Source organism: Indicator indicator, chromosome 15 (genome assembly GCF_027791375.1).
Source record: "Indicator indicator isolate 239-I01 chromosome 15, UM_Iind_1.1, whole genome shotgun sequence".
NCBI lineage: Eukaryota > Metazoa > Chordata > Aves > Piciformes > Indicatoridae > Indicator > Indicator indicator.
In genome coordinates, this window is record NC_072024.1 from 14,299,807 (window position 1) to 14,323,167 (window position 23,361).

At 42.9% G+C, this 23,361-nt stretch overlaps 3 protein-coding genes across 4 annotated transcripts in view; 2 read left to right on the forward strand and 1 right to left on the reverse strand.

Annotated features, from left to right (window-relative positions):
* The first annotated feature begins 502 nt into the window (after window positions 1-502).
* On the forward strand, window positions 503-6,787 carry ARF4 (ADP ribosylation factor 4). 2 transcript variants are annotated; one of them, XM_054387665.1, is made up of 6 exons: window positions 503-623; window positions 2,180-2,260; window positions 2,779-2,888; window positions 3,975-4,046; window positions 5,247-5,372; window positions 5,933-6,787. In XM_054387665.1, exons 1-6 carry the CDS (start codon window positions 557-559, stop codon window positions 6,017-6,019), a joined length of 543 nt encoding a protein of 180 aa, XP_054243640.1. In that variant the 5' UTR covers window positions 503-556; the 3' UTR covers window positions 6,020-6,787. The 2 variants fall into 2 exon arrangements, with proteins under 2 accessions (XP_054243640.1, XP_054243641.1); XM_054387666.1 differs by lacking the exon at window positions 2,779-2,888 and having other exon boundaries at window positions 3,955-4,046.
* Window positions 6,788-10,321: 3,534 nt separating this feature from the next.
* Window positions 10,322-14,982, reverse strand: PDE12 (phosphodiesterase 12). The gene is made up of 3 exons (XM_054387459.1): window positions 13,732-14,982; window positions 12,566-12,644; window positions 10,322-10,888 (listed from the first exon to the last, which is right to left on the reverse strand). Exons 1-3 carry the CDS (start codon window positions 14,980-14,982, stop codon window positions 10,446-10,448), a joined length of 1,773 nt encoding a protein of 590 aa, XP_054243434.1. The 3' UTR covers window positions 10,322-10,445.
* A 2,979-nt stretch (window positions 14,983-17,961) lies between these two features.
* Window positions 17,962-23,361, forward strand: part of DNAH12 (dynein axonemal heavy chain 12) — a 65,519-nt gene continuing 60,119 nt past the window's right edge. The window contains exons 1-5 of the mRNA XM_054387632.1: window positions 17,962-18,125; window positions 19,361-19,451; window positions 19,708-19,734; window positions 20,100-20,283; window positions 21,845-21,920. Coding sequence (XP_054243607.1) covers window positions 17,962-18,125; window positions 19,361-19,451; window positions 19,708-19,734; window positions 20,100-20,283; window positions 21,845-21,920 — 542 coding nt within the window. The remainder of the gene's footprint in view (window positions 18,126-19,360; window positions 19,452-19,707; window positions 19,735-20,099; window positions 20,284-21,844; window positions 21,921-23,361) is intronic.

The window sequence follows — 23,361 nt, forward strand, 5'->3', positions numbered from 1 at the left end:
GCACGCCTGCCCCGCGGGGAAAGGTCCTGTGGCCCCGCCGGGCGGTTGTAGGGTCCGGTGTTGCGGCTGGGCCTCGACCTGAGGAACTGACCACAGCTTGGACTGCATTTCCCGGCCTGCTGCGCCCGTGGAAGCTGCGGTCGGGCTTCATGAAGCGTAAACTCCATCCCCCGTCGTGCACTGGCAGCAGCCATTGGGGCTAGTGAGGCACGGGGCGGGCGCAGCGCTCGCTGGGAGCAGTAGTCCCGGCCGCTGTTGGGTGTTCGGGCGGCGGGGCGGAGGGAGGTTCCGTGGCCGGGGGATGTGGCGAGAGTGACGCGATTTTGTCCGCGTTGGAGCCGGCGGCTGTGGCGAGCGTGACGTGGCAGAGAACGAGCAAGCGGCTTTCTCCGGACACAGAGTTGCTGCTGCCGACTGCGCCTTTATAAATCGGTGTGGCCGGGCGAGGGCCGCACTTAGCAGCCAGCCGCCTCTCGCGGAGGGATCGCCAGTGTAGAGAAAAGCTGGGCCGCTCTCTTCTGGCTGCCTACGCCGCCCAACCCCGGTCGGAGCCGCCATGGGCCTCACCATTTCCTCACTCTTTTCACGCCTATTCGGCAAGAAGCAGATGCGCATCCTTATGGGTAAGGCGGCTGCCGCGGAGCCGCAGCCTTAGCGCTCTATCCGACCGGGACTAACGCCGGGCCCGCTTGCCTGTTTCTCACATAGTTGTTCCTCCATCGATGAGGGAGTAGAGGCCGGTAGGAGGGGGTCCCGAGCTCCAGGCTCGCCTATTTCACCCAGTTCTGGGGTGCGGGGAAAGGGACATCTTCTGTTATCCTTCCCTGAGGGCTTGCGGGATCGTTGGAAAGGGAACGAGAGGAGGGGAGAGAAGGAACGGTGGAGGGAGGGAGTGGGGATCGGGATGTGTCTGCTCTTCCTGTTCTCCTTTTCTTCTCTCTTGTTTGTGTTGTGTGACCCCCCCCCCACCCACCCAGTCGCCCTGTCGGGGGTCGCGGCTGTGGTGGATCGAGAGAGACAGAGCCCAATTCTCTCTGGGCTTCGCAGTGGGACGTGCGAGACTCCGTCCCTTCTTGCACCTGGGTTACCGCTTGCGTTGAGGCAAAGCAGAACGTGGCACAGAGATCAAATTGCAGTAGGTGAAGCCGGTGCCCGTCAGCTGGGGAACTTCCGTCGGCCGAGCAGGGTGTCCCTTCCCCGGGGCGGCGGGCGAGGTTTGCGCCGCGTTTGTGGCCGCGCTGCCGGGACGGTTGTCCTCGTCCCCGAGACGCTGCTCCTTGCCCGAGCAGTGGGGCTGCTCGCACAGGGTGTGACAAAGCCTGGTGTGTTTAATCCCCAGAGCTTAAGAAATTGCCTTGTAATGAATGAATGTCAGGAACTATGCTGTCTGCGTCTCTGGCTCTTGTGACAGGACGCTTTGGTACGGCATCTGTGCCCTGTACTTCATGTACATCGTCTCCTGTACTTCGTGGACAAAGCCACGAACCCCTGTAGGCTGCACTTCCAGTGCTTGCTTAGCTTTACCAAAGCCTGATGCAAATGATTTATTTGGAATTAGATTGTAGTTCTCTTGACAAAGAATGTGTAAGAGGTGAAGCCAGTGGGTGTTGAAGTTGCTTGCTTTAAGACTGTGGTTCAAAAGGTCAAAGCAGGTGTATCTCCTTCTCCTTTCAAAATAGACTTCAGTGGGACTGGCTCCTAACAGAAAATGCTTGGCATATACTTGCAATACTTACTTATAATGCTGCCTGAGTATACACAGCAGATGCAATAATGCCACATTTTGTTTCATTATTTTACCATGTTCTTCATACATTTTGTAATAAGAGCTCTGTCTTACATGTGCTGTCTTTTGTGTTGTATCTTTGCATGCAATGTATCAGTGAAGTCCATTTATGAAGTGAAGTGTTTATGGAGAAATACTTAAGTGGAAGATATTAAATGTGTGAGTTGACAATAGATTATTAATTTATAATTCAAATTTCCCTTTCACAGCTTTCTTCTATGGAATTCAAGATGAAGTAGAACTAATTTTGTGTGGCTAATGCCATCTTTCTTTGCTCATCTTAATAAATCTTGGGTTTTATTGTTTTAAAACATGCATGTAAAATGGTCAGTTTTGAAATTAGTGGGTTGTGGTTGAGATTGTGAACTAAATAAAATTTTCTGTGTATTTTAGTTGGTTTGGATGCTGCTGGCAAGACAACGATTCTTTATAAACTGAAACTAGGAGAAATTGTCACCACAATTCCCACTATTGGTAAGAACCAATTCTCTTGTCTTAGTTCTTGTTGCTTGTAACTTTGCTGTCGACAGAAGCTTCTGAAGAGTGTAGGGATTTGGCATCTTTGCTGTTAGTATAAGAATCAAGACAGATGTGTCCTTTACTGCTACTGCCATAACAACTGTGTCAGACCAAAGATGCATCTGGACCAGGATCCTGTGTCTGACAGTGGCCAGTAACAGATGTTCAGAAGAACAGTAACTAGTTAAGGTGCAGTGCCTCTCCGAAACATATGAGCCTCTAGCAATTTGTGGCTGAAAGGTTTCTTGAACCAAAGGTGGTGTACTTGGTTTTAAGTGGGTTTTTTTTGTTGTTGTTGGTCGTCTTTTCTCTTCATCAGTTTTATTTTTGACTTACCAATTCAATTTTGGTAAGCCATTTTGTATGTATTTGGGAGAAGCATAACTTAGGAAGTAACTGTCTTGAACATGGTTAGAATTACATTTTAACACTAGTATTAATTGTTTCAAATTACTTAACTCTTTTACTTTTAGGTTTTAATGTGGAAACGGTAGAATATAAAAACATCTGTTTCACAGTTTGGGATGTTGGTGGTCAAGATAAAATTAGACCTCTTTGGAGGCACTATTTCCAAAACACACAGGTAAGAGTTCTGAGATGGTGAATAGTTAAAGACTTAGTTTGTATGTACCTCTGTAGTGTAAAACAAAGTTGTCTTCTGTCCTTTCTTTTCAGAAAGGCTTTTCACTGCTTCCTGCAAGTTAGTTCTGAGAGGTACTAAAATTCTGTTTTAGCTGAAGCTAGTTTATTACCCTGAAGGCTTCAAGTGTAGTTGTGATTGTAGTCTGGCAAGGATGATGTGCTTTAGGATCTACCAGTGTGCTCTAACGTGCCTGAACAGCTGGTTTGTTTGTGAGGTAACTCTTAAGCTTTGCTGTAGCTGTGCTTTTTTCCTGCTTGAACTGGCATTTTCTTATATGTGAAAAATGTTACTGTTTAAACACCCCTTTACATAGTCTTTTTTAATAATCACCCTTACATACACAGCTTTGACTGTGCAGTATCAATGTCTTTAGTATAGCGAGTATCTAAAACTGTTGTGAAAGCTCTTGTTACTTGGTAGTGTCAGCTTCATATTGCCGTGACTGCTCTCGGTTTGGTTACATAAAAGCGATTCTTACCTTCAGTTTCCAAGTAGTAAGGGTAAGATGCTTATTAGTATGAGGAAGCTTTGGGAATAGGGTTATCGGTATAAGGAGGACATTTGAATAACAGCAATGCTGTTATAAATATTATTTGGTGTAAAATTTGTTAAATTCAGGTCTTATTTAAAGGTGTGGGTTTTTTTCCAGTGAAAAATTAGATGGCGAAGCGCTTGTGATTGTCTTGTATTTAACATGATACAAGGAGTGAAAAAGGAGGTTCAGTAAGTTAGCTCTGAAATTTTGCTGATCAACTTTTTTTTTTTTTCATAGTAATGAATACAAGACTTACCTGTAAACCAATGTTTGAGTTTTAACTTCTTTGATTTAGAAGGCCTAGCTTTATGTTGCAGTTGAAACTTAACAATGTGGTTAGACATCTTGTACTGCTTAAACAGAAATTTCTATCGAAATTGCTTACCAAAGAGAGGGGACGATCACAGTATTAAATATCAAGGATTTTTTTGGCATTTAAAATAGTACTTCGTGTTTACCTTGGTTTTTCAGAAATGCTTAACTTCTTACAGGGCCTCATTTTTGTGGTAGACAGCAATGACAGAGAAAGAATTGCAGAAGCAGCATCAGTGCTGCAGAAAATGGTAAGTATTGATACCTTCTGAGATGATAACTGTGGTTGTTTTGTTACATTTTTTGATGCTTTTTGGCTTTCCTAAGAGATTTAGGATTTTAAAGTTTTAGGGAGTTTGGAGAGTGTCTATTCACTTGGTAATTATGGGTCACATCATGCACTGAATTGTAATTGTGATTTTGTAGAGAACTTTAGCTGAAGAACTACTAGTTTTGTAGAATTTTTATTTCCTTCATAAAACTTTACTACAAATAGAGCAGATTCAGCAGCAAGATGCCAATACATTTGAACTACCTGTTAAAAAAGGGTATTTCCTAACTTAGAATCATTAAAGATTGGAAAAGACCTCTAAGATCATGAAGTCCAATTATCAGCCTAAGGCTACTGTGACTACTAAACCATGTCATGAAGTGCCACATCTAGTTTTTTAAACATCTCCACGGATGATGGCTCCACCACTTCCCTGGGCAGCTTGCTGACCGTTCTGTCAGTAAAGAAATTTTTCCTAATATCTAGTCTAAATCTCCCCTGGTGCAACTTGAGGCCGCTTACTCTCGTTCTATGAGCTTGGCCTTCCAGCCAGTTTTGAACTCAGTGAAGAGTACAGCTCTGTAAGCTATGAGCCATGAGCTTCTTTAGCAGAATGCTGTTGGAGATGGTGTCACAGTAGAGTCTAGGTAGACAGCATCCACAACTTTCCATCAGGTTGTCTGGTCATAGGAGGAGATCAGGTTGGTCAAGCAGCAACTGCTGCTCTTCAGGAATCCATATTGGCTGGGCCTGATCCTGATTGTCTTGCATGTGCCATGTGAGTGCACTCGGGATGAACTATTCCATAATCTTTTCTGGTACCACAGTCCCTGCAGCCCTTCTTATTTATAAATGGGTGTCCTATTGGCAAGCCTTCAATCATCTAGGGCCTGCTTTGTTAACTAGGACTGCTGATAGATGATGGAGATGGGTTTGTCAAGCTCCTCTGACAGCTCCCTCAGTACTCTTTGTGGGACCAGATGGGGGATCCGCCTGACTTACAGGAGAAGTTCTGTTTAGTACTAGTTCAATTTCACTGAGTGCTTATTCGTGACTTCAGCAGCAACAATGAAAATGTTTATAAAACTTAAATCAGTATTTAAGTTTCTTTAGTGCCTGTTGAAGTAGTTGAAGTTCTTAATTGAGCTAATTTAATGACAACACCATTTTTTTCTGTTAGCTTGAAGAGGATGAGCTGCAAGATGCGGTGCTGCTTCTGTTCGCAAACAAACAGGACCTGCCAAATGCCATGGCAATCAGTGAAATGACAGATAAACTAGGTCTTCAGGCTCTGCGTAGCAGAACTGTAAGTGCTAAATGTTGCTTGCTGAACTCGTCTGTCTTTATTATATATCAGAAACATAAATTTTCCTTTGAAGGACAAAGAAATTTTTTCTTTGTCCTGTAGAAAGATGCACACACCTGCTGTTAAACTCTCTAGTGCATAGTTTAAGGTGCTTGTTCAAAATAAGTGCAGACTAAGATGACATCCATAGAAGGTGCTTTAGTGGTGTGTTAATTTAGATAATTCCATGCCCATTTCCTGAGGAGCAGTCTTTCAAAAGCAAGAAGCTAGTTTTCCATGCATAAACCAAATTCAACATGTCTCTTTTATTTCTTAATGCCCTAAATGGTGCTATAGCATTTAGTAGGCCAAAACAGAGTTTCTGGGTCACGTCTGAACCCAATCCACTTCATATATACTTTACAAAACTCTTAAACACTCCCTGTTCAATATTCACTCTGCTTACAGCACAACAGTGTTGTAAGAACACAATTTGAGTGTGCATCTGGATGTCACATACTGTGATAAATTAACTTGTGTTTTGCCAGTATTTAATTTGTGTTTTTGTTCTGCATTAACAGTGGTATGTCCAGGCAACCTGTGCTACACAAGGAACTGGTCTGTATGAGGGACTTGACTGGCTGTCAAATGAACTCTCAAAACGCTAATTCATACTGGAAGACTCTTTCACCAGGGACGTGTTTGATATAAATGGTCTAGGCTTGCTACAACAAAATTAGTTTGCATCTTGGTTATTACAGTATCTGGAACTGATACTTGGGTGGGATATTACAGCGTTTCAACTTATTTTGTTGCCAATTACTGTTTACCAAGTTACATGTTGCAAAGGTAGCAATATACTTGGGTAAACATCCTCTTAACTTGGAAAAAGTATATCTTCTGATTTTTTTTTTCTTTTTTATTCCACTTGTTAGCCTAAATGCCTGAATATAGTTATTGTGACATCTTTAAGATCTATTTTGAATATTCTTTTGAGCCCAAATAAATTAATGATTAAGTTTTTTTCCTCCCCGCTTTTATTTTAATGATGCCATTTCATTCCTCAGACAGTCTGCTGATGTAAAAATGTAGCATTCCAAACATATTTATTTCTTTCCCTTGCCAAAAAGAATTCCGAATACTGCTTGTTCCAGCCAAGGAAATGCTCTAAAACGCTATGTGATCCTGCTGCACTGAGGAACGTTTTATTAATTTTTGGGTTCTGTCAGCCCAACTTGCCTTTGTGTGAATTGGATTTGATGGGTAGAATAGTTCTGTGCTGGTTGCAAGGAGCTCATGTTGAGGTTGTTTTTAATATTCAGCAGATTGTCTTCCTTTATATTGTATTTTTTTTTTTTTTATGTTGCATGTTGCTTTTTGGTCTCAGCCTGACTATTTTTGCCCAATGTATAATAGTTCTGCTGAAGTTTTACTGTTTGTTGGTGAACATATCTTCTTTAAGAACTTTTGGAAAATTCATCAAATTCAATGGATTAGTTTCTTCATAACCCACTTGGAATTATTCCTAATAAAATGATAAAAGGTACAGTTCTGTGTATTCTCTTCTTGATTCCTGAAATTGTTAAACTGAAAAGTTACCGCTTAATTCTGTTTTTATTTACTGAACTTTCCTGGAGCTCTGTAAAATGATATCTGGAAAGTGAGCATCAAAGTTGTACACAATGCAGCAGATTAGCTGTCATCAAGGTTTACATAATTCTGTGAGTGTCTTTTGAGGTTGTAATCTGAAATTCCTTTCAATATATCCAAGTATGAGAATACTACCAGTCACAGAAATTCTAATACAACTACTACAAACTGCCTGAAAAGCACAAAAGTTAGATCTGCATTTGAAGACCAGCATGGGTTGTAGTAGGAGGGATTGCAAATTCTGTTGGTGGCTAATTGGGAAATGAACTTGAACACTTAAAATGGGGTTTTAGTCAGTTTCACAGTAATGGTTATAGTCACCCCCAAAAATCAGCTCTATGTGGCTGTGACTGCTTTCATGTCTCTGCCTCCTTACACCTTTGTAGTTTAAAAGACTACATGACAGTTTGCTATGGGTATTCTTGCAGGCTGTTGCTTCGAGTTGAAATCTTACTGGCTTACTTTTTCCTTGGAAGTTAGTGCTACTGTTGTAAGTAGTGCTTGTCTGTACAAGAACAAACTCATAATTTTTTTTATTGTGCTACCTTACCTCTTTCAGTACCAGGAACATACTCAAAGTCCCTATAATACTCCATTAATACAGATACTTTTCAATAAATTCATAGAATTGCTTTGGTTGGAAAAGACCTTTAATATCATCACTCTGCTAAGTCTGGTGCTAAACCATGTTCCTTAATGTCGTATCTCTGTGTCTTAAACACCTTTAGGGATGGGGATTCAACCACCTCCCTGGAGAGCCTGTTCCAGTGTTTGATAACCTTTTCAGTGAAGAAGTTTCTTCTAATGCCTCATCTAACTTTTCCCTGGTGTGGCTTGAGGACTTAAGGACTTAAGATTCTGGATGCAAGGAGTGATGATATCCTTCCTTTTCTCTGACTTAACTCACTCTCTTTTTTTCCTTCTTTTTATTTGCATTTTCCCTCTGCTCCTGTCCATTATTGAGAGTTCTCGTTGACTCTAATGAACCCAGCTCATGAGTTGTTTGTTGTCAGTTTGCTTTAATTTAATCCAAGGGAATTTTTGACTCTTAGCTCGACCTCCCATGCTACCCAGGGCTTTCTCTGGATAGTGGGTTGTGACAAGGACCCACCTGAACTATTGAGGGTCCAATTTTACAGGGCAAGTACAAGGTCTTGTGTTTTGTTGCAGATCTTCTTAAGCAGGTGGGTGCTTTGCTCCAGCCCTTGATCACTGATTCCCACCATAAAGCCTATGTTTTGCTCTTTGGGAACAGGAAGCTTCATGATGAATTAGCTCAGGGTATAATGACCCCCTAAAACTGTACTACCATCAAGAAAACAAAAGGCTCTGTATTTTTAGCTGGTTCAGTTCCCTCTTTGAGTTTGGTACGGCACAAGCAGGAACAAGTAGCCAGAATTCAGAGGTGGTAGAATAGGATCAGGTAAGCAAGCTTGAGGCAAGAGGAAGAGGGAAGGTTAACTGCTTATGTTGCTGAAAAAGCTACTTGGAAAGCACGTTCACATGAGATCTTTAGTAACACAGGTCAAACTTGCTTACTAGTAGAGTAGTCCTTTTGCCAATTTCTGGTTTGTTGTTAGGTGTGGAGCTGGTAACAGAGTTCTGGACAGTTCATGGGAACTTGGTGAATCTTCTCATGTTCAGGACATGTTTTGAGATTTATGGACACACATCTTTTTAGTCTTGTATGACTTCTGAGGCTAAAGCTGCCTGTTGGCTTTACCAGTGTTTTTTTTATCATCATCAACTTCTTAAATGCTCAGATACCTGGTAATAATTTTATTGGAAATAACATACAAAGGCCAAAGGACAGATGTGTACAAGTCTGCAAAGTACTGCCCTTCACAGTGTTGCAGGTACTATGCTAGGACAAGAGAAAGTGCCCTTAAGTTGCACCAGGGGAGGTTTAATTTGGACATTAGAAAATTCACCAAAAAGGTCGTTAAATATTTGAATGGGCTGTGCAGAGAGGTGGTAGAGTCACCATCCCTGGAGGAATTTTAGTCTGTAGATGTGGTACTTAGTGGCATGGCTTAGTGGTGACTTGGCAGTGTTACGTTAACAGTCGAACTTGATAATGCTCAAGGTCCTTTCTGGCCTAAACAGTTTTAACAATTCTGCTACAGCAAGAGCCTAGACCAAGAAGTCTCAGCAGTATGCTACTTGAAAATGACTGGGGATTTTTAGTAGTACACAAACAGTTTAGTCAATCTCAGCTGTTACAAGCAGTCCACCAGAAGGCAGTGGAGGTGAGTAGTTGTGCAAGTATAGCGTACACAGCTTTTTTTCAACATAAGCAGACTTGTTTTGCTGTAAAAGACACCAGGAACTAGAAAAATGGTAACAGGGACAGAAAATTTAAAAGGGAGCTTTATTAGGTTGAAGAAGGAGATCTAGTGAAATGGTTTTCAAATGCAGTTTGTTTCATATGGACTCATGATGCAGGCAAAGAAGCTGGGTAAAACAATTCCAACCCATCAGTGAAGGAATGGATGAAACATTTCCCCAAATCCAAATTATCTTCTACAACATAGGGAAGACTGTACTATTTCTAGAAGGGAAAAATGTAGGTAAAAACACCATTGAAGATTCAGGTCTTTGTATGCAATAAAGGAACAAAATAGAACAGTTGTGATAAAGGCTTGCAAGTTAGGCACAGATAGCTAATCCACTACATTAACTATGCTGTATCTATCCTTGCCTGAAAACAACCTCCCTTTCATCGAGAGCTGGTTATGCTAAACTTTAATATTTCTTTTGCTGCCAGTGATTATAAACAATAGAAGGAACATAGATGTAGTCAGATTTTACCAGGTACTGAAGTTACCCTCATTACTCATACCAAGTTGGCACGCAAAATCCTTGTAAATCGGTTATAACCTTGAATTTAACAGGGTTTATTGTTGACAGAAAAATCTATTCACCAGTAACTGAAAAACGTCTTCAGAAAGCAGTAGGTGCATTACTCATGCCGCTTACTGAAAAATTGGGTCACAGGAATGGTAAATGAGCAACACAATTTGTGCACTTACATTTAAAAAAATGTCATGACAGTAATTACAATGAGGTTGAATCAACTGAATTTGTTTTCAGGTTCTGTGTTTGGTTTTGAATTAAGCAGGATTCTGTACAATTTTACAAATCAGAATAATGTATCTTTTTTAACAAAAGAATTCTTAATCCTTTAAAAACACTACTAAAAAGGTATATGATAACCCAATTTTCAAAATCCTGTCTTACATATATTTTTCTTACTAGTATATAAAAAGGGAAGGGAAAAGTTGTCATGCAAATGTCTGAACAGTGTGATAATACCCCAACTCTTCAGTAACTGTTCCAACTTTCCTGTAAGTAGAGCACAAGCTAGGGTCGCTAACTTCTTTTCCCCAGCAGGAAATCCCATTTCTTGCTTCAAAACCTGCAAAAGCACCATGCTGGGGCTATCTATTTCCATTTTAAGTCACATATTAGTGCTATATGATCAGAAGGATGTGAAACACTCGGCAAAGCCTGATGGGTTGTTACTTCTTCATGACTTGGCAAGGGAATGACCTGTTCAACCTCCAGAGCGTTCTTGTCAATGAAAATGTAGTCCAGACATCCGTGAAACCCACCAACATAATTTGTATAAGCAGGTTCTCCACAAGCACTTAGCAGTTGGAAAGGATGGCTTAGAGGCATACTGCACTTTTCTTGTTCACCATTCGAGACCCAGTCTTCATGATCTTCAGCAATGCCACCACTGTTAATAAAACTGTAAGTCCCAGACGAAGGTGTACTATTGAAATCTCCACAGAATACGATTGGTAAACTTGGATACAAGTCACATGCTACATGCTTGATGTGAGACAAGGCTACAGCGATTTGGATGAGACGGATGTTCCCACCTAAGAATATAAAAATGTATTACTTGACAGCAGCACAGAAGGCATTCTCCAAGATGCTCCTTCAAGCATATATCACGTATAGATCTGAAACAACAATCTTATTTTTAATTTTCTGTGCACTATGTCTTAGAAGAGTTTTCATTAAAAAGATGACTTTGAAGTTTGTGACTGTTTACATTTCAGAAGCGGTCAAGGTTTTAATTTAAACTTGCACATGCAAGAACTCTGACCCTTAAACACTTGTATTACCACAGCTTTCCATTTCACAGCAACCATCCTACTAATGTTCCTAAAAGGACCAGAACCAAAGGAAAACTTATGTTAAAAAGAACAATCTCTTCTAAAAAGACTCTGTAGCCCAGCCTGGTTCCTCTCCTGTTAGTACCCCTATATAACTGCTTCACATACAACAGAATTGGGAAGACCAGATACAATATGCAATTAGAACAAAAACTAACAAATCCAGTTTTGCCTGGTAAGCTGGAACAGAAAGGGGAGAAGTGTTTGCATGGGGCTCAATTAGCAGTTGTGAAGTGGATAAATCTATGTCACTTCATAGAGACACTGATACAATCCTTGTATTTAAGGAGCAAAGTCATCAAGAGTGGTGTTATTACCATTCTAGAGTGTGACAGGAACTGGATATCATTTTGTGTTGTGAATATACATCAGATGTATCACGTCTGTACTGCCCCCCTCCATGGAGGTGTTTAAGGACAGGCTTGATGAAGCCTCGAGCAACCTCCTTGAGCAGGAGCAGAGAAGTCACTCTGCCCCTGTACTCAGCTCTGGTTAGGCCACACCTTGAGTACTGTGTCCAGTTCTGGGTTCCTCAATTTAAGGATATTCAGACACTTGAACATGTCCAGAGAAGGGCAACGAGGCTGGTGAGAGGTCTGGAGCACAAGCCCTATGAGGAGAGGCTGAGGGAGCTGGGGTTGTTTAGCCTGGAGAAGAGGAGGCTCAGAGGAATCCTTATTCTCTATAACTACCTGAAGGGAGGTTGTAGCCAGGAGGGGTTTGGTCTCTTCTCCCAGGTAACCAGCACCAGAACAAGAGGGCACAGTCTCAAGCTGCACCAGGGCAAGTTTAGGCTGGAGGTGAGGAGAAAGTTCTTCACAGAAAAGAGTGATTTGCCATTGGAATGTGCTGCCCAGGGAGGTGGTGGAGTCACCGTCCCTGGAGGTTCAAAAAAGGATTGGACATGGCACTTGAAGCCATGGTTTAGTTAGTCATGAGGTTAGTCATGAGGGTGATAGGTTGGACTTGATCTCTGAGGTCTTGTGCAACCTTGTTGATTCTATGATTCTATGGTCTAGTGGAAGGTGTTCCTGTCTGTGTCAGGGGCGTTGGAACTCGATGATCTTTAAGGCCTCTTCCAACCCAAACCATTCTGTGTGATTTTATGGCTTACTCTTTGGGTGAAATGTGTGCAACAAGTCTTGCTTTCAGCTGTATTCTACAGACTCTCAGGCAGGCTGGAACAATCTTAGTCGAAAGAAAACAAACAGACCTAGCAGTCTAGCTTGGCCCATCAGAGAAGCAGGACCGGAAACCCCCAGTTCAGGAAGAAAAGGTTATAGCTGCAAAAAAAAGGGGGGGAATGTACACTCTCTAGGAAGGCCAAAAACCTTTACAAACCCACTTATCCTACATACAGGAACACAATAAAATTACCTTTTGGGTGCCAGTATAGGTGGGTATTAGCTACACAAATCTTCCTGGAAGGATCAGCTGTAGACTGAAGAACTGAAACCTTTCAGAGAAAAAACAATCTTTGGTAAGTCTTCAACAGAGAGGTTATGTATTTTTTAAAAAGCAATTGATAGCCTAAGCCATCATGGAAATTCAGTTCAAAGAATCTGATGCAAAGAATCTGAACTAAAGAGCTGTACAGTTCAAGTTCAGTCTATTTATCTTCTGTATAAGGTCTGGGTCTGCCAATACATTACCACTACATGTAGGTATTTTACAAATGTTCTTTTTCCCCTAAGTGTCTGGTTTGGCTGTTATTTTTTCCTTCAATCCATTCCATATTTTTTCATATGATGCTGCTAATGCTGTACCATTCTTAACTAGTTGCAGTTTCTGTTTTTCCACATCTGCAACAGAGCCAGAGCTGTATCTCTGAGTTTATCAAGCAAACTGTAGCATTGCATAGGTGTTAAATTGAATGTAAATTTAGAGGTGGATTCAGTTACCAAGGAAAGCTTCTTAGTTCCACTTTGTGAGCAGGAAATTTTTACCACTGAGTGTTTCTGAAATTCGTGACACAGACGTCTCTCTTACACACTTTATCTTACACAGCAGCTCTGCTGGCAGATCCACTGGCCATCAACTAGCTCACAAACTTGTCCAACCTTAGTTCTCTCCCTAATGGCACTTTCTAAAGTGGCATTATTAAAGCAAGCTAATTTAATTACTTCCATTTAGAACTGATTTGCAAGATTTAAGTTTTCTGAACTACATATTCTGACATATGAGGGTAAGTAGTGAAAAACTTGGCAGCCAATGGCACCAACCTGGAATCGATACCTGGCCCAGAATTTGAACAACTGTCTCCATCCTAAAACAAAGAAAATAATTTAGCCTTTTTTACCGAATTCCAGTAATTCCACATGCCAAATTCAGTGAAGTCTCCATGTTTTGTTTTTGTTCCTAAGGTGATCTTCTCTACTCATTACCCTGGCTAACAGAACACAACACGGTTCTGTATTTCAGATTGTTAACCCCTCATCTCCCTTTTCTATGGTTTGAAGCTCAACAAACCTAGCTTGGCTGCACCTGCCCGGAGATAGCAGGAGGAGAAGGGAAAGAGGATGAATACACGTAAAAGCTGGTACCTGCAGCACAGATGACCTCTGCAATACTTTTTCCTGCACCACAGGGTACTTGGCCAGCTTATCACACAACTCTTTCTGCAGCGGGTCCGAAAGCAGGGCTTCGCTAAAAGCTATGTCGTGCTGGCTAAGGAGACTGAACTTGTCCCTGCGGTAGAAAGTGGCCAGGCCTTCGTGCTGCTTCTCCTTGATCTTGAAGAGCCCTTCGAGTCCAAAAGCATCTAGGGCTGGGGCCAAGCTGTCTACGAAGACGGACTTATCCACTTCTTGCAAGCAAATGAGGTCGGCGCTGTAGCCCGCCAGCTCCTTCTTGAGGAGGTTCTGCCGGTAGTCGAGCTCTAGGGCGTACGGTGCGCAGTAGGGGTAAAGCACGGTGCGGGAGAATTCCGTCTGGGCGTAGGTGTCGGCCAGGATGTTGTAAGAGACGGTGCGAACGGAGCCCTCGCCGCAGATCTTCTTGGTGTAGAGGTGCCGGGAGTCGAAGGTACAGGCGCCGGGTCCTGCCTCCACAGGACCGCTACTCTCCACCTCACGAGGCAGCCCATAGCGCTGTACTTCATTCCCGGGCGTGCACCGCAGCTTCAGCCGCAGCCCCACCAGCGCGTTGGAAGGCGTGAAGACGCGCTCGGCGGACGTCTCCACCCAGGCCGGGCCGTCACCGCTTGCCGCTGCCTCCCCGCCGGCCGCGGGACGCTGCTCGCAGTACCAGCGGAAGAGGCAGTGCTGAGGTGCAGCGAACTCGGCGCTCACCTTGGGGCACACGGGGAAGCCGGCCAGGAGCGATCGCGGCAGTTGGAGCTCGGTGAGCGCTGGCGGGTTGCGCTCCACGCGGTACCGCGCCTCCCCGATCTGCAGCACAGCGCCGTCCTGCCATGCTGCTGCGTTCGGTATCTGCTCGGCCACCTCTTCCCCGTCACGGGAAAAGAGCCGCACGGCCGGTGCTACCGCTGCAGCTTCCCCGGGCAGACCGTCCTCCGCCCGCGCCTTCTTATTCTTTTTCCCTGCCTTAGCGTGGCCCTTGGCGGCATTGGTGGCGATGCGGGCCAGTACCCGGCCCAGCGGCTCCGCCTGGTCCCGTTGCATGTGCCTGGCGCTGCCATCAGGAAGCACGAACCGCAGACTCAGCTTGGGCTCGGACGGCACGCACCGCACCACGGCCCGCTCCATGGCGGCGGGCAGCCGGTCACCGCCGGCGAACACAGCTGTGGGTGAGCCGCGGAGCCGCCTGAGGGCGGAGCACAACCTGCGCCACATGGAGCCAGCGCTACAGCTTGCCCGCTTCCGAGAGGCGCGACCGGAAACGACGAGCCGCTCGCGACCTCCTCGGCGGGGCTGGGCGGAGCGGCATGGCGTGGCGCGCGTCAATCATCATTGCGCGCGCCTGGGGGGAAAGGCGAGGTGGTGTGCGTGTGCGCGTGCGCGAGGGAGGGAGGGCGCGAGGGAAGATGGACGGATGAACGTTGGTGCCTTACCTTGCCTGAGGGGCTGCCTCGCCGTGGTTGTTCCCTTTTTCTGGTGCTGCTAGCCTTTTTCTCAGCGGTTGACCCCTTCGTCCCTGTCTGGATAGGTAGCCGGCTTTGTGCCTGCAGCAGCGAAACTTTAAATCCTCAAGAAAGGTTTCATGTCCACCTGGCAAACGGCTGCCTGAAAAAGGGGTTGGTTTTCTATGCAATGTGCAGATGGGTGCAAACTGATTATGGATAAATCTCCTGATACTAAGGGCTTGAGTTTGGTTTTTTGTTTGTGAGGATACATTTCATGTTTGGATTGAAACTCCAAGCTGGCCTGTGAAAATGTCTTAGCAAGGTGCCCAGGACTTCGGAAAGGCGTATGAAATTTCCTCCAGCTGTTACTGCACCTGGGGGGGTCTGCCTACACACATACACAATTAGGATTTTAAAGTCTCATTGTCAAATATGGGCGAGTGGAATGTCTTTAAATTTCTAATTACAGTTTTCTAAAATGCCAAACCTTAGTAACAGCATTAAGGTATAAGGTGTAATAAGGTATATGTGTTAAGGTATAATTTCTGAAGCATTCCAGCTGTGCTCTGGAACAAGAAGGGTTTTATCTCCTTTGTGCAGGCCCAACGCTGTAGACTTACTGACATGCTTAGGCTGTATAAAGCCCTGTGGCAGACTGAGAAATTTAAGATTTTTCCAAGTCTCTGCTATTTTATTATTTTTTTCAATCACGAGACTGTTAGTAGTCTGGTATTGTTCCAAGTGCAAAAAATACTCCACCCTTTCTATGAATAAAAAGGCTTTGAATAAGCATTCAATTTGGGGCAGGTGAACCCTGTTAAAGCAGGCGGGAGCTGAGCAGGCGCACCTCCTTTTCAAGTGCAGCATGTGGTTGTGTTTTAAAGCGGCGTCGGTTCTGCAGGCGGGAGGGCCGCGGTTACGGGTCTGGCGGTGAGGCTAATGGCTTTGTACGCAAGCCTTCGGGCAGCTGAGTGAGGACCTTGCTCGGTGCCCAGAGGTGCAGAAGGGGCCGATCTGTTCTGATGAGGCAGCCTTGAAGCTGCGGTTGTGTTTCTGGCGTGGGTAAACGGCGCCAGGGAAGGTAGACGGCGCTGGTGCTGTGGGTGGGTCTGCCTGTCCCGGGGGAACCGCCAACACCCGTTCTCCTGAGGCCAGACACCCGATGGGCCCCGGACCTCATTTCTCGCGATTTCTCGCGCCTCGGCCTTTCCGCTGTCAGCCGCCCCACTTCTTCCCTCCCCTCCTCCTTCGGCTCCGTGGTGACTGTTTTGTTGTCTTGAGTCACCACGGAGCCGCCTCAGCGCCGCCGTCTTGTCTGGCGGCCCCGGAAGCGCGGCCTCGGCAGAGGTGAGGGCAGCCTGGGCAGCGGGGCGGTACTCGGCAGGGCTAGGGCGGCTGCAGGGTGGGTGTTGCTCATCTCTCAGTGACAGGGCTGTGTCCCCGTGCGCGCCTGGGAGCGGGAAGGTCTAGGTAAACCTCACTTCGTCTCCGCGCTCTTTAGCTGACCGTTATTTATTTTGGTGCCTCCGCAAGCACCCGTTTTAATATTAAATCACTAGAACAGATTTAGGGGCTAGTTTTGGCTTTCCGCTCCTCTGAGAACCTTCTGAAATACAATTGAGTTCCGTGTATCGTATTTCCAAGGGAACCCTACCGTCAATCTGTCGGGATGGCCGTGTTCGGCCACAAGCAAGACAAGCCGGCATAGAAGGCGGGTTTTTTCTTTATTTCCACACCTCCCACCCCCGCCGCCACCTTTATACAAGACAATTATTAAACTTTGATTGCCAGGTGCTTTTAACTGTGGTTAGTCTGTGGTTAGACTGTTTCACATAGAATCCTAGTCTGGGGCTCGAATGACTTTCTTTAAACCCACACCCATTTCTACTCTCCTATTGCACAGTCCCAGCTACCCAGAACTATGGTCATAACCCAAGCTCTTATCTCTCTTGAATCCCATGTCAACCACACCAAATTACAAGCCGCCTTTTCACTGGGAATCTGCTTTCACAACCTAGAATTTAGTCACAGCCCCTTAGCCACACTGACACCTTGCATCCTTTGATTAGTAATCTGTTTAGCCTTTGCTCAGTGCAGCCTTGCTTCTCAAGATGCACTCTTTGGCACACTGTAGGTGCATATACAGAGCTCACATTTGCTGCATCTTCAGTAGTGTCAAGCACTTGCTTGATATTTACGGAAGCATTTGATGTGGTAGCTCAGGTAAGCATTTCCAGGCAGTCAGCTGAAATGAACTTGTGCCTTACTCTGCCTTGGGTAAATACGTAAACCACTATCACTAGGGTCTGTTGATGGGAGTATACGCTTATATGCAAGATAAAGTTCTCAAAACAGCCTGTGAAGTTCACCACATAGCTTTCAGCATCTCACAATTGTTTCTGAATAGTCTCTACTTTTTACATTGCTTTTTACAGTGTTATCATTCAATTAGCACTACAAACAGATTTCTGACAAAATTTCATTTTTGTGTAGCATGCTAATCTTGAGTTAATAGAACCGTACCAGCGTTTTTCACTTTGTACACACTTTCCACTGAACTTTGCTATTTTAACATAAATCAGTATTTTTATGTTTTCCAAAGCTAAATTTTAATGCCTAAATTGTGAAAAACCTTTATGCTACCTCATTTTACATCTTAGGTACATTCAACTTAATACATGCATACATTAAACTGCTTTCTGGACAGGATTACTTGTATTGTAAAATCTTGATTTGTTCCTTGTTTTAGATGGCACACGCAGATGGAGACCCTCACAGTAAAAAGGCTTTGAGAACCATCCTTCTTCCCATTGTTTTACCTTCATCAGTCATATCTGATTTGACACCAGCACAGAAAAAACTATTGAAGTACCGAAGATGCAATGAACAGCAGAAGAAGCTTAACCAGTTACTGTGAGTTTCATATAATTCAAGAAATGTTGACATTCAAATAAAAAAAACCAAACACCAAACATTGCACATTTGGCATCTGAGAAACAGTGTTGTTACTTAACTAATTCCTATGCAATTGATGTTCCACTTCAGTGGCTGAATTTCTAAGTGGCCAAGTATTAAAAGGTTGATTTTTCTCAAAAGGCACTTGTGTGTGTTGACTTCATTGGAGCTAGGTAGTGGTATAAAACTGAGTTCCAGGATTGAAGGCTAAAAGAAGTGATCACAGAAGGAAATTTGACTTGTGCCAAAGTGAGGGAAGGTTTGCCTTATTCCCTTTCTTTTCCCTTTCTCCTTTCCCTGTTCCCCATAGTACAAATCTAAGAAATAAGCGGTCTTTCAGCTCTTGGAAGTAAATCCTGACCTTTCAGTGATACCTGCAGTAGCAGAGTACAGGTTTCAGAATGCAGATGTTTGGTACACTGAACATGTCAACTAGGTTGTAGTGATAATTTCCAGTACAGTAGGATGGCTGCTGACCAGTCATCTGACAAACAGTCAATACTCTGCTGGAGCATTGATTCAGCTACATTTTTTATAGCAAGTGATTTATCTTTTAAATAAGGTCCCATGAAGTAATGATTTGAGTGTACACTTGAAATTGGCAGTCTAACTTCCACTTGAGAGTTTTTAGCTGAGTTACAGAGATAAGACTGAAATACTCTTTGCCAGGTCTCTACAGTGTATCCCAAAATGATGGGTATGGTTTCATGCCTAAATTCAGCGTAATGTGCTAACGTTAACCATTTATGGTTTTCTGCTGGTTACTTAATTTATAAACAAAGGCAGTAAAAAAGAGCTGGTCTTAAAAGGCTTTAGGAGTTGTTTGGGGTTTTTTGGTTGTTGGGGTTTTTTTGTGTGTGTTTTGGTTTGGGGTTTTTTTTGGTGTTTGTTTTTTTCCGTAATACAGTAGGACAAGATCTATTGTAGTTGTTTGAGGAGAAATAAGGCATAATCCTAACAGGAGCACTAGATGATTGGATGAGTTGAATCAAGCCATGTGCATATTCTGACTGTGGTAAAGATACATATGGCTCTTTATATAAGAGAAGGCAGACTATAGAAAGGAAGGCTTACCATGTAGTGATCAAAGACTGGTAAACATGAAAAAAGACGTTGCATCAATTAAAATGATAGCATTGATTTTAATATCTTATTTGTGGTTTTTCCGCTCTTCTGAATCTGTTTTACTTTAGAGCTGATCGAGCTTTAAAAGCCTATCATATCACCATGAATAAAAGAAATCAGAGAGATCCTGCACCTCCGATCCCAGAACTGCCTTCCACTGTGAGAAAGGATTTCTTTAATATTTTAACTGTGGCCTGAGACATTTGTGCTTTTTACTTCTTAGTAGTTACTTAAACACGTTTAGCTCAGTTCTTAGTAATATATAACTATGTATTTATATGCTTAAGTGGTCCCATTGACATTGATACCTGTGTTTCTACAGAATAATTAGAAATAGTATTTGTTAAATTTTATATTACTTTATGTGTGTTTTATGTTCTTAATGTATTAAGATTTACTTTTCCTTTTTATGCAGATGAACAGTGAGGAAGCACAAATAAGAGTGAGTTAAATACTTTTTTTCTGCCACCTTAAAGTAGAAGAGTGAATGGTCTTTTCAGAGAGGATGGGCATTTTATGTGGAATTAATGGTGGCTAAACAGGAAAAGCTTTCAGTAGTCTTGCTGGGGGAAAATGGAGTAGGAAATAAATGTACACTGTTTTGTATTTAAATGCATTGAGACAGGGAGACCATTTTACCAACCACAGAGCAGCTTTTAGAGTACTAACCAGTGAATGCTGAAAAAATTAGATTGTCACCTGCCCTTGAGTGTAAGAAATGGTGAATAAAGGTACTTCATTGTTGAGCCTAACATAGAAATAGTTACATGGCAAATTATTAAACCTTTGACAATATTGTCCTTTCAGAAAAACTATCTCTTTATGAAGAAGTGTGTGCTAAGGAGGCCAATGGTTCCCATTCCACAGCAGTGGCTAGCATCTATGCTCACAATGGTGCCACAGTCGCTTATGGAAGGCAGAGAACTGCTAGTTCAAAAACTTACAGAGGAGGTAATAGGAGATTATGAAAAGAGTATGAGAAGATTGATGGGTAAGTAGTAGTAGTATATTGTAAGCTCTTCCAGGTTCTTTCACTGAAAGTATTTTTTCCAGATTGTTCTTTTGTTCAGGAGTGATCTTCGTAATTACTACTGATTTATCTTTTTCTGCCTCATCAAATGTGTATTGACTGTAATGTTTAAGGCAAAACTTGCTTATTTTTATCTGGACTAGTAAAATCTTAACCAGCCATAGGTTAAGACAAAGGCAGCTGTGGACTTCACGAGAAAAAAGTTGATTTGCTGATGTCTTTATTTCTTAGTTAATTTGATGCAAGGATATATCACATTTTTCTACTAAAGTAAGTAGAAGCTTTTTAAGTACCAGTCATTCTTTTTTTATTATTCTTCATTAGCAGCAAGTGTTTTTAAGCCGTTTATCCACAAGCACATCTTTAAGTTCTCAGATGCTGCTTTCTGTGCATGATGAAGCTCACAATAAAGATCTGCAAAGATAGTTAGCTGTTGTCCTGGGTTAACACAGCCTGTTCTCACAAGCCCTTGCCACCCCCCACGCAAATGAGAGGGAAAACAACACAAACCCCCCCCGCCCCGAACTGAGATAATGAATTTACTGAGATAATAGAACAAATGCACAATTACCTTAGACTGTTTGCAGAAAACGTTCAGCAAAAACGCCAGCAATAAAACCATTTCCCATAGCTAAGCATGCAGAAACCAGCCCAGCAGAAAAGACCAACACCCCAAAACAGGAAACCGGAAGCAACGACTGGGAGGGAAGGCTCTCATGTTAAAATCTGAACATCAAGCCCTACGATATGTTGCTGCAGCCAGCACTTTAATTTTGAAGCTGACATGACAGCAGCATGGCATTGAATATCATTAGCAGATTCGACTCAATCCGTGACAGATGTTTTCAGAGATCACTCACACAACTCACTTCTGTTTTTAAACTTTTTAAAAGGAGTCGTGAACTGGAATTTTGAAAATGTATTCCCTTGAAACCATGCATTAATGTCTTTTTTTAATTTACATTGATAGTATCTGAAATCTGAAATTGAGCCAGATTTTGTGAATATTTTGGTGGATAGCAGATCCTTCTAAAAATGCTGATTAAAAATACAAAATTTATCATGGGAGTAGCTTCTTTGTAATGTCATCAGTGGGATAATTATCCCTCTATAATTATAGTAAACATAATTACCGGAATACTTGAAATAGCTCAAGTTGGAAGAGACCCATAAGGATCTTTGAGTCAAACTCTTTGTGCTGCCAAATCTAAATCATATGATTAAGAGCTCTTTGAACTCTCACAGGCTTGGTACATTGACCACTTCCCTGGGGAGCCTGGTCCAGTGACACACCATAATCTCAGTGAAGAAATGAGTTAAAGTACATAATTCTATGAACACTATAGTCTATCTGAAAACCTTCATGAATAGGGCACAAAATTGGAATTAACCCACCTGAATCTGTATAGATATTTAGCAGAAGCTGTGATTTTGAGTTGCATTTAGGAGAATGTGTTTTGACACAGTTACCTTTCCATCCTGAATTTTCTTCTAATGTATATATTTTTAATTTCTTTCCCAGTGCGAAGTGTTCTTAAAAAGCCAGATGTTAAAGGACTCGAAGATGAAGAGGAGGCACCTTTGCCTGTATTGCCTCTGTGAGTGAATTACTCACCAGCAAAACACACACATTGCATGAGTGAAATTCTCATTGAGCTGCAGGAACAGAGTTGTGGGACAATATTGACTCTTGAGTCCCTTAAGACATATTTTTCTGTCTGTAGAGGATCTTAATTTTGAACATCTTATATCTGAATGCTTTATGAAGTTTCAGCACTGACAGTGTTTTATTACTGTTGTTACAATTTCATAGAGTAGCAATTACTAATTACTGCAAACAAGACTTCTGCTTCTTTTAGTCTGGAGAAGACTCGAGAGGGGATATAATGAATGTTTATAAATACCTGAGGGCTGGGGTCAAGAGGGAGGGGACAGGCTCTTCTCAGTTGCACCCTGTGATAGGACAAGGGGCAATGAATATAAACTACAGCACAGGAGGTTCCACCTCAACATGAGGAGGAACTTCTTCACTGTGGGGGTCACAGAGAACTGGAACAGGCTCCCCAGAGAGGTTGTGGAGTATCGTTCTCTGGAGGCTTTCAAGACCCTTCTGGATGCATTACTGTGCATTCTGCTCTAGATTCTATGGTCCTGCTCTGGCAGGGGAGTTGGACTAGATGATCTCCGGAGATCCCTTCCAACCCCTAACATCCTGTGGTTCTGTGTGAGTGCCCAGACACTAAAGTCTTACTGTAATCGCCTCTGGAATGTGTGGTGGGCTGGAATCACCCACCCACATTAACAATAACCAGGCTAACTCAGTTCGGAAGCAAATGAAGCTGTATTTACAGGCAAAACTACAATCTATGATGAAATGCAATGAATATGTACAAATATACACTATTCACAACATTTACAAATATGTACCATTAACAGAAAAGCACAACAAATCACCCTCCCTCCCTCCCCCCACGACCCCGAGAGGCCCCACTTCTTCCCCCGCCACTTCCCAGAGCAGGCAAAAGGGAAGAAAGCCCAGAAGCAGTGAGGTTTGTTAAACTTAGCTTGTCGAGGTCAGTATGCAGGTGTGTGTGTTATCCAGCCAGAAGGAGAAAGCGCAGAACAGACAGACTGAGAGACTGCCTGTACCTTGTTTTGAGTACTGACTTTTAAGCATTTCTATCTCTCTCATGGAAGCGTTTAAAATTATTTTGCTTTCTTACACCCAATTGTGATTTATCACTTTTCTGCTCGAACTTTGTGAGAAGACATTAAAGACATAGTCTTAAAACAATCACACAGCAGCACTGCATAGTATTTTCAAATGCTAAAACTGCATCTAAATGCCAAAGTTTTGTGTTACTTTGGTGTTATGAAGCAAACCCATGTGATCAAAGGAAAGGTATTATTAGACTCTGCCAGAATAAAGAGGAATACGGGTAGACAGAGGGTATTATCTGAATTGCATGATTTGCTGAAGCATCTGAATGTGTGCCATCTCAATGCAATAAATACTTCCTGCTGGTATCATTAGACCTT

Excerpts from the sequence above, each read along its gene's own strand:
- ARF4 (XM_054387665.1), top strand. The coding sequence starts at position 557 with ATGGGCCTCACCATTTCCTCACTCTTTTCACGCCTATTCGGCAAGAAG. Across the intron at positions 2,261-2,778 it reads CACCACAATTCCCACTATTG|GTTTTAATGTGGAAACGGTA; the intron begins GTAAGAACCAAT and ends TTTTACTTTTAG. Across the intron at positions 2,889-3,974 it reads ACTATTTCCAAAACACACAG|GGCCTCATTTTTGTGGTAGA; the intron begins GTAAGAGTTCTG and ends AACTTCTTACAG.
- PDE12 (XM_054387459.1), bottom strand. The coding sequence starts at position 14,982 with ATGTGGCGCAGGTTGTGCTCCGCCCTCAGGCGGCTCCGCGGCTCACCC. Across the intron at positions 12,645-13,731 it reads AGAGGTCATCTGTGCTGCAG|GTTTCAGTTCTTCAGTCTAC; the intron begins GTACCAGCTTTT and ends TTTCTCTGAAAG. Across the intron at positions 10,889-12,565 it reads CCTATACTGGCACCCAAAAG|GTGGGAACATCCGTCTCATC; the intron begins GTAATTTTATTG and ends TTATATTCTTAG.